The following is a 10738-nucleotide window of genomic DNA, read 5'->3' as shown; positions in this document are numbered from 1 at the left end:
AAAGATAAACGCAAGTGCTTCCATGCTTTTCTTTCCTTTTTTTTTCTTTTATAATAAATTCAACCAATAAAGAGGGAGTAAGATACCTTTGAAACGTATTGCATACTACAGGTAACCATCATAAGTCTGGATTGTGAGTACTCTTAAAGCACTTGAATAATCAATATTATTTCAAAGAAGCTCACACTTTTATCAACTATTCAAAGGATGAACGCTCCGTAATTTTCACCCCATCATACATGTTGCATTGGATATTAAGAAGGTAATCTCTTACTAAGTGGATGGCAATTTTTTTACGTCCAGCCTGCAGTAGTACACATGCCAGATTTTTTCTTTGTTTGCCTTTTTGTGCTTTGGACAACAAAGGTTGCATGGAGTTATCTAGATTTGGTACATTGACAGCGTGGTGTTTGTTGACATGTTCTTTTGTTGGCATCTTCTCTCTGTCTGATAGGGCTATCAACCGTGGGCATGGTTGCATTCCGGGTAATTTTAATCAGCACCTAGTTTTGATTTTTGAATCAGTGTTGGGAGATATTACAATTAGTGATATCAATTTATTCAGTATGGTCAATTATTAAACTCATTTCAGGTTTCCACCAGTCTGAAGAATTCAGTTTCTGGTTTCAGGTTAAAATTAATTGAGAACTTTAACTAACGACCTTCTGAACGCTGCCCACAAGATACCATTATCCACCAGCCACAAACTTGTTCTCTTTCTAAGCAACCATACAAGAAGCCACATCACCAGCCACCACTCTCACACCCCCCGGTCCACAACCCTCCCTCTCTTCCTTCACCTCGTCCCTCCCCTCTCCTTCCACATCCATCCCATATACGAAACTCTTATCCGGTCTCCCCAAACTCAAATGCTCCTCTCCATCTCCTCCTCCAATCCCCTTCTCCTCCACTCCCATCCCCACCTCTCCTCTCTCCCCCACTTCCCTTCCTCCCTTCTCATTTCCCCTCTAATAAACCCCTCCAAGCCCAAACCCAGCACCATAAAACTCTCCATCGATGCATCCAGTTCTCCCATCCCACCTTCTCCAGTACTCAAACCCACCACCACCCCCTCCCCTTCCTTCAGAACCAAACCCCCCAAAGACATCAACATCCTCGTCACCGGCTCCACCGGCTACATCGGCAAGTTCGTCGTCCGCGAGCTCTGCCGGCGGGGCTTCAACGTGATCGCCGTCGCCCGCGAGCGCAGCGGCATCCGCGGCCGCAACGACAAGGACCAGACCCTCCAGCAGCTCGCCGGCTCCACCGTCTGCTTCTCCGATGTCACCGACCTCGACGCCCTCCACCGCTCTCTCGATTCCCTCGGTCTTCCCATCGACGCCGTCGTCTGCTGCCTCGCCAGCCGCACCGGCGGCATCAAGGACTCGTGGAAGATTGACTACAGCGCCACCCGGAACAGCCTCGTCGCCGGCCGCCGGCTCGGCGCATCCCACCTCGTCCTCTTGTCCGCAATCTGCGTGCAGAAACCACTCCTTGAGTTCCAGAGGGCGAAGCTCAAGTTTGAAGCGAAGCTCGAGAAGGAGGCTGCTGATGGGACTGGATTCACCTACAGCATTGTTCGTCCGACTGCCTTCTTCAAGAGCTTGGGCGGGCAGGTGGAGACGGTGAAGGGCGGGAAGCCTTATGTGATGTTCGGCGATGGCAGGCTTTGCGCCTGCAAGCCGATCAGCGAGGAGGACCTCGCATCCTTCATTGCTGATTGCGTGATGGATGAAGATAAGACCTGCAAAATTTTGCCTATTGGCGGACCGGGGAAGGCATTGACACCATTGGAGCAGGGGGAGATGCTGTTCAGGTTGCTCGGACAGGAGCCCAAGTTCTTGAAGGTGCCAATTGGAGTGATGGACTTTGCAATTGGGGTGCTTGATTTTCTTTCCAAAATATTTCCATCACTGGAGGATGCGGCAGAGTTTGGGAGGATTGGAAGGTACTATGCAGCAGAGAGTATGCTGGTTTTGGACCCGGAGACAGGGGAGTACAGTGCGGATAAGACGCCGAGCTATGGGGAGGATACATTGGAGGATTTCTTTGCAAAAGTGATCAGAGAAGGGATGGCTGGTCAGGAATTGGGGGAGCAGACCATTTTTTAAGTTCTATAATGAAGAGATAAATTAGTGAATTCAGAAAAGGAGAGCAAAAAGAGCTCTCAAGGTATTGCCAATTCATCGATACATGTTTGTTTAACTATGATAAGCTTCTTGTACTATATTTGCTTGAGAATCAAAATACCTGCATGGATCTGCAGTTTTGTGTTGTACTTTGTGGATGCTATTTCCTGAGTAAGTAAAGCTAATTTTGGTTGCTTTTTATTAAATATTCACAATGTTTGTCTATTTAGATGCTGCTTAAATTAATGAAACATCATTTCATATGACTTTTTTTAATTATTTTTATTTTATTTAAATATTAATAATACTTATGAAGATTGTACTTGTTGAAGTTAATTCTTATTTACAAACTTTATGAAATTACTCTGTCAAAGCTTTTCTGGCATATTCAGAGAGTGAATTTCCTTTACAGGATTTTGCATCACAAGTGCCGTGCTAGTCCTGATGATGGGTTCACTTATATGGCCTGGACAAAAGCAAATTGGTCAGATTGTAATAATCAAAAATGGTTGACCTTTAGATGTTCTCTCTTCAAGGCTGACTTGCAACAGGTGAACCACATTACAATATAATATATCCTGTTCCAATTGATAGTATTTTCCAATAGTTGCGAATGTTCTGATAGTTCTGTATGCCATATATCGGAGCTGTTGTTCGAAACTATCAGCTATTACAGGCTGCTAATGTTGACAGAGTTAGTTCTTTTATGCTGAAATTTGTGATAGGCAAGACCTGAATGTATCTTATGGAGATATCTCTCCTTCTGTTTATTTTCTCCAAAATAAGGAATCAATATTTCCCATGACCACAAGGTGGTAGCTGTAGTAGTTCTTTATTTTCATGATGGAACATATTGTTAGTTGCACCTTGTTTGCTAGTATACTGGACTAATCATCATCACTTAACCATCTCCCATTTGATGATTTTGTAAATTGATATCATACCTAAAGTTCTTTCCTGTGAGAATTTACATTTCAAGAACTCCTGAATAATCAATAATCTTCTTGCAAAATGGTTTTACATGCTGAAAAGCTCATATCAAGTAGACTGCATAATGAGTTGCACAAAATGCATCCATCATTTGCCTACCTGCCTAGAATAGCCATCCTCACCTTGTGTTGCAGCATTTTACCTCCCTGACTAAAGGGACAAGCTGGTATTGATGGATGATTTAGCACAGGTAGTGTCCATCTAACTTGATTTTGGATTTATAACCCCTGACAAATAGTTTGTTTTCTGAATCCTGTTTTGATAATATTTGAGAGCTTACAGTATAAATAGGCTATCAAGGGCCTAGAAAATTATAAGCCTTCTTAAACAAAATTAGTTGGAACTATAGCCTGACAACTTCATGGACTAGACTGATCTTGCTTGAAATGAGCTTCAATACTAATTTTTGCAGCATCTGTAGGTATATTTAGTTTAATGAAAGCAATCTTAGTTGCTTGACTAGTTTGGAAGATACAATCTTCTGAGAGAAGGATTACGGTGTATTGTCTTGGCTTGTTCCATATCTAACATCAGTGACTACCTGGACCACCACTTCAGTATAGTTGATTTTGAGATTTAATGTTTTTCTTTTCAAAATCTAGCACTCAAAGAGGAAGACACAAGAAATTTGCTAGTTTGAAGGGAAAGTAAGCATGCATTGCTTTTAGATGATCATCACATTTTGTATTTGTACCATCAAATCTGTAATTATAATGCAGCTAGTACAACTAAGAGTTTTCACTAGGACAGATTATATGTATATGCATTTGTCATTGTGCAAATGCGTGTTGATGATAGGATCATCTACGCTAAAGCAGGGTAATAGCAGCAGCATGGCTTCTGAAAATCAGCTTTATTTAATATGGTCATCTGATTGCTTTTTTTTAAATTTTTTTGGTGAAGTGAAGAGATGGGCAAAATACAGTTCATTTAGTTAAGATAATATAGTAACATACATGGTAACAGAGCATATAGAAAGAAGCATAAAATGAGAAATCACTAAGGAAAATAACATTTAAAGCAGAGGCACTACCCTAATGCAATCTCCTAATTAGATGTGATTATTGACCCATATAGTTGAACTTTTGATGCTTCTAATGCTCCAGTGAAAATGACCTGGGGCAAAAGGAAAAGAAAAGAATGCTTTTATATCACGCTGTTAGTTCACATTTGAAAGTGTGGTAACGATCTTAACATGCTAATGGCTCAACTAGGAGGAAAGGTAACCATAGTGAAAAAGCCTTATCTATCTAACTAGTATTGGCCTTTTGTTCTCTATTCATGAAATGAAAAAATGTAAATTATATGCATACATGGATACTTTGAAAAAAAAAAGAAGAAGAAGAATGGAGCATAATTAGTCGTTATACAAGTAGCTTGCTAATATATATTCTACTTGCAGGTAAACAAATTACAATAAGATAATCAGACAAAGAAAAAACATTTTTAAGACATCATTCCTATTACATGTATATTTATCATTTATTCTCACAAATTATATTGAAACTGGAATTCCTATACTAATCATGTTGACAGGACAGTGAGTATGTTGCAACCAATATTAGTAACATAAGGATGATGGAACCCATGAGAGAGAGAGAGACCACTTGTCAACAAAATTTGTCAAAGATGTAGTGCACTTTCTTCACTCTAGTATGAGAATTTCTTTCTAGACCTGTGTCCAATGGAATTCATAGCACCAGCAGCTGAACCCTTGACAACTGCCATAAACTACATCAAGTGTTGACCAACCTTGATCAGATTTAATTGCTGGGCTATTATGTTTTTGTGATATCATTAAACAGGTGTTTCTTCTTTTTCTCTAGTTTTGATTGTTAAATTGGTTCCTTATTCCAACAATTATTATGTATTCTTTTGGGTTATTGATTTAACTTGATCATGTTTGATATAACTAAATGTTTGAGCAAAGGTATTTCAATGCAAGGGTAATTCATGTAGTTTCAACTTCCATGTTTAATCTTCAAATATATATCGGCAAGGAAAAAAGAACCTTGAAATTTACAGTTTGTGTCAATATGTTATGAAAAAGTTTGTTATGAATCCATGAAGAATTTAGAAGTTAGAAAAAAATTATTAAGAAACTCGATTTGGTTTTGCAGATTAATTTCTAAAAAAAAGTTTAACAACAAGACCAAGTTTATTAGAAAAAAAAGGAGAAAATAAAGGGTGAAACTTAGTTTAAATGTTTAACAGTTTCTCCTCCATTATAGGTAGGTCCCTTTTTTTTTGAAAAAAAAAAAAAGGATGTTGGTGGACTGCACTCACATCCTAACCGCATTTTCCACAATTTTTTGGTTCAATTAGAAAAGGCAAATGTTTTAATTTAATTTAATTTTTCTATTCCTTTTGTCAGAAATATGGAGGAAGTGCCACCAGTTCAAAGCTAGGACCTGTCTCCGGTGAATGCTCGGAGGAGAGGGTGCGAACTAGTGGAACCAAGTGTTATTGGCCCTTTAACTATTGAATTATATTTCCTTCTTTTTGATTTCTTGGTAAACAAGCAGAGCTAAATTATTGACATGTCTATGTATAAGCTTCAATATAACAAAATCTGAAGGGAATAGAAATCATTAACTACATCAGCAAATCAGAGATAACATCATAAACTTGGTTGATAATTGGTAGAATTTTCATATGTAAGCCACAAATGGATTTTAAAAGCTAATAACTTATAAAATTTAGTAGGAGTTAGATAATTATTTTCAAAATTAATTTTTTGAATAATCAATTGTGATTCATAAATTAAAAATTCTTTTAAATTGTCATAATATTTTTTTGATCATGGTTGATCATTTAAAAAAAGATTAGTGGGCAAACTTAATTATTAAATTGTCATAATATGGTAATTAGGTGAATACCATATGTATAATGTCACTCATCTTTATCTTCTTATTTTGTTTTATATATATATATTAATCATCAATAAGAGATGGAAAGATAAATCCTTATGCTACTACTGTTTCTAGGCTTCCTTACCAAATCCATGAACATTAACTGAAACAAGATCTTCAACTTGGGATTTGGTTTGAGTTGGAGACAGCAGAAACTGCCACTGTAAGAACAGTGCATAAGCAAGCAAGAGACATCACCACCACAAAACATTTGCACTCATTAGCAAACATTGAGAACATAATCAAATAATCAAATAAAACCAGTGGAGAAAATTTGGAAATTTGTGTGATACCTGAGGGCTGCAAGTTGATTGTACTTAGCCTTTACTGTCATAGGGAATGGTGATGGTGGGACAGAACTTACTTTGGTTTGCTTGCTTGTGACTGCTACTGTGAGAGCTGTTAGTGTTGTCATGAAGAAAAAAAGCCTCAGAACAAGATCAACTTTCGGATGGTTAGAATGTGAAGGAGCTAATGGGTGGTGCATGCATATAGGTGGATGCCATGGACTCTTGGAGTCGAGCTACAAGATTTTGAATGAAAAAAAGTGGACTAGATTGATATATAATATGGGAATCCTTCAATGGCATGTCGGTGTACCTTGTGTGACCAAATCTATTTTCCTCGCTGGACATGCTTCTAGGAGGGCATTCGTAGTTGTTATTATCATATTTCACGTAAAGCAAAAGAACTACTTATAAATAATGGGAGCACTGAGAATTCTAGTTTCCTTTAGCTTCAGTTCCAAAATGTCAGACTAGGTCTGCTGCAGAGAAGAAAACCATGCAACAAGTGGGAAGATGACTTTCTGCAGAAGGATAACCCAAGCCAGGAACAGGTGAAAATAAAGTTTGATGATTGAACTAAATTATATAGCCCAATGGTTGCAGGCTTGTGGGCCTCTTCCATGGGAGGATGTTCTACGTTCAAATATCACAATTGAGTGGGTCTTAAGGGTAAGCCATGAGTAAAAGGTGGCATTACCACATTACCATCAAAACAAATAAATAAAAATAATTACCATATTTTGAACAAAGTTTGATGGCATTGGTAGGTGAAGATGTGAAGAATTAAAGTTCGAGGCTTATGTATTGGGAACTAGTTTTAGTTTGATCACCTCATGATTCGGGTAGCACAGAAAGAAAGACATTGGAAAACCTAAATACCAATCCTAGAAGGCTGGAATGTCTCAATATGCATCTTAGCTGCAAGCTGAAATGAAGTTACACCATGTAAATGTCAGAGATGTTAGTGTATTTGTTTATGGAAGTGTATTGCTGAATGAAGGTGTTAGTGAATGTGTCAACCCTCTTATGTTAATGCTTGTCATAGTTTTTTCAATGACAGCTACTGGCACAGATCTGAACTTGCGATGGTAATTTCACCTTTTCATGATTAAAGTTAGTGCCTGAGAAAAAAATAAACAATTTATATCATTTACTACCAGTTTCTATGCTATGCTGAATTTACTTACTATTGTGACAAGCACATCATTTAATACTTCAGGGAGGAAAGATGGAATATAATGGGATCATCTAACTGCTACATTTGATTGAAACAGATATCTGAGCATACATGTACTTTCATTAAACAATGTTGCCACTACAAGGAGCATGCTAACAGACAGCCTTAATACCTCCAGTTAATAGTATTCACACCTTGCCAGCAATAAGCTTGATACCTTTAATGGTTTTAAAGTTGCAGGCAAGCACATGTACAATTCTCGATATGGAGAAGTCTTGGTATGAATTCTGTCGAGTGATACTAAGCTTTTGAATTAAGATGCACGATTCAGGTTAAGCCTGGTGCCAGGATTCCGAAGCTTTGTGCTTTAGATTGCTGTTCGAGTGTTCTACACATCCACCTGTGAGGATCAGGAAAAAAAAACCTAAATTTTTGGTGCCTGTTTGGTATTGCTTTTGTTTTCAGAAACTAAAGAACTCCTAACAACTTTTATCACAGTTGGCTGGCACCTCACTCCCAAGAGCTTCCTCTTCAAAGTGTCCACTATTCAAATCCAAGTATTGTTTAATAAAAAAATAAAAAAAAGAACTGAAAAACACGTGTGGTGAAATCTTTTTGTTTCCTGAAGTTGTTTGTATAATTTTTAGAGCTTTTGCTAGCAAATGTTTGTTGCTTCTGAAAAAGGAATGAAAATAAAATAAAGGAAGAGCATAAGCTTTATGCAAATACTGCCTTGAACATCAATCTCCTTGTGCTATTTCACCTCTTGTAGTGAAACAAAAACAGGCTGTTTTCAATTAATTAAGTGTATGGAAAAATGTATACATCAACATTTCATGAAGGACACAAGTTGTTGGAGACTCTAGATGTTTGAGGGATCTAGAATGTGAGTTATAGGTTGAAGGTGGGTAGGCAGTTGGAAGTATACTAGCAAAATGGGAAAATGGCACATTCTTATATCTAAAATTCTCTTTTGCTAACATAGTCAGGACCATTTTATTGAATGGAATGGCATGAAGGGAGGACGCATTCACCTTTATCTCTTCAAGCAGGAGGCAACTTGTGAGTTTGAAATGAAAAGAGAAGAAATGTACATATGCAATCTAATCACAATAAAGCTTCTTATGATGAAGAAAATCTGAATTCCTGAAGCAACTGATCTCCATTGCTTCGTACTCATTTTAGCATGACCCTATGCAAATATGCAAGGGCGAAGTGGAACTTAATCGCATATATAGCTATATTAAAGTTGCATTTGATTTCGAATGCATAGCAAGCCAGGGGTGGACAGATTTAACCATTTATCACCGTTACTTTTGCGCTGATGTTTGGCTGGTTAAAATAATGACTTACTCTTATCCACCATCTAACCAACAGCAAACAGAACCTAAGAAACAAAATTGCAGGGAAACTTCACAAAATGCACCATTATTCAATGCAGACGTTCTGGTATTAAGAGATGTGGAAAAAAAAAAGTCCGAGAAATTATACTATAAGGGTCGAGTTCCCTAATCTCTAGGAGGGTATTGATTTAGTTGGATGGGTGTTTCCAGCAAAACAAGTTATATTGAGATGCTATATCATTTTAAATAGATAGGGAGGATCATTGTAGGAACATGAAGATCTTAATTCACCCAAGATTCCTTGCATGTGTCAATCATCTTGACTATGCCAATTCAAAAAGAACTATATATTAAACATTATATCTGGGGTTATGTCAAGAAATTAGTAATTGTCTGAGGAACTGGCTACTTGAATAAATGGCCTATCTGAATATGTTTCTCTATGTTTCCCGATCGTTCCTCCAAGACAGTAGACATTGAGGTTGGAGAAAACTTCGTCAACCTATGGCTCTTGTTTGCTGTTATGCACATTTTTAAAAGTGCGAGAAAGCTTCTTCCTAATCTCATAATCCATTGTGCATGGCAGGTGAACCCAACGCGGAGCCATACTATATCTATGCAAGTATTCTCTCAAATATGGAAGCTGGCTAATTGGAACAATCTCAAATTTGTGGATTCTTGGGGAAGTCAGTCTACTTATCATCGCTAACATTTTCTCAAAAAGATCAAAAACGAGCAACAAGAAAAGGGTTGAGGGGTGGGGTGGGTCTTCATATTCTCATCATCAACAAGAAAAGGGTTGATGGGTGGGATGGGTCTTCATATTCTCATCAAATGGTTCACGCTTCGGAAGAAATGATACCATTTCAACTGTAATAGAAAATCCAACCACAAATACCAATTTAAAGCAAAATTAGTTAGATGCATATATGTATGTATGCATTTGTGTGTACGCTTTAGTAATGCTTTTTTAAATTTCTTGCAGATATTAGATTTGACTAGGATCTGATGTCCTAGCTCTCCAGCATATGTCTATATCGAATAGTGTAAGAAGTCATATTAGTTTTCTTGCTTCAAACTTAAAGAAATCCTTTTGGTAATGCTTTTTTAAATTTCTTGCAGATATTAGATTTGACTAGGATCTGTCCTAGCTCTCAAGCATATGTCTAGATCGAATAGTGTAAGAAGTCATATTAGTTTTCTTGCTTCAAACTTAAAGAAACCCTCATGTAAATGAGCATGCAATCTACTTCTAGGAGTAAATGAGAAAGGAACAAAATATCGCTTCCGGTGGCTGACTGCCATTGAGATTTTGATCCAAAAGGTCTTGATCTCCTTGAACAACCGTTCTTCTCCCTACTTGATATCATCTTTGCAAGTTGCAAAAAAAAAAAAAATGTTTGTTTGCTCAGTTAATCCAAAAATTCATGAGATCTGCTCATTTTTGTGAGGATTAAAAAAATATTATGCATGCGAATATTCTACAGCAGCAAACAAGACAAGGAAATTCTTATTCCCACTGAGCTGGGCTTTGGGTTTCTTGGGATCGGTTTGCTCTTATCAGAGTTTGTCGAAGTTTTCAGCCTAAGCTTCAGTGAACCTCTTTGTACTGATCTGAGGTTGGCTCCAACATTTGAGCCACTTTAAAAGCCATAGTCTAAATTGAGCTTTTAAACTCGGCTGTTGCTCGAACAAGGCCCTTAGCAAGATGAGTCCAAGTTTAGAGTTTGGCAATTTATTTGCTTTCCGTGAGAGAGTGCAATAAAACCAAGCTGGTAGGCTCTTGGTGTTGTCCCAGATGTTCTGGCGTGGAGAAGTCTTACTTCTGACCCTCCTTGGATGAACCACGGTGGACTTCTAGACCGGACAGCTGAGCCAGACCCCTCAGTTCAAACACCAA

At 37.8% G+C, this 10738-nt stretch overlaps 1 protein-coding gene across 1 annotated transcript; it reads left to right on the top strand.

Moving 5' to 3' along the window:
* Window positions 1-740: 740 nt before the first annotated feature.
* Window positions 741-5658, top strand: LOC140858146 (divinyl chlorophyllide a 8-vinyl-reductase, chloroplastic-like). The gene is made up of 3 exons (XM_073257856.1): window positions 741-2172; window positions 2542-2680; window positions 5494-5658. Exon 1 carries the CDS (start codon window positions 870-872, stop codon window positions 2109-2111), a length of 1242 nt encoding a protein of 413 aa, XP_073113957.1. The 5' UTR covers window positions 741-869; the 3' UTR covers window positions 2112-2172; window positions 2542-2680; window positions 5494-5658.
* Window positions 5659-10738: the final 5080 nt, after the last annotated feature.

This window comes from Elaeis guineensis, chromosome 5 (assembly GCF_000442705.2).
Source record: "Elaeis guineensis isolate ETL-2024a chromosome 5, EG11, whole genome shotgun sequence".
Taxonomy (NCBI): domain Eukaryota; kingdom Viridiplantae; phylum Streptophyta; class Magnoliopsida; order Arecales; family Arecaceae; genus Elaeis; species Elaeis guineensis.
The sequence above is the reverse complement of the archived record's forward strand: the minus strand, read 5'-3'. Positions and strand labels throughout refer to the sequence as shown.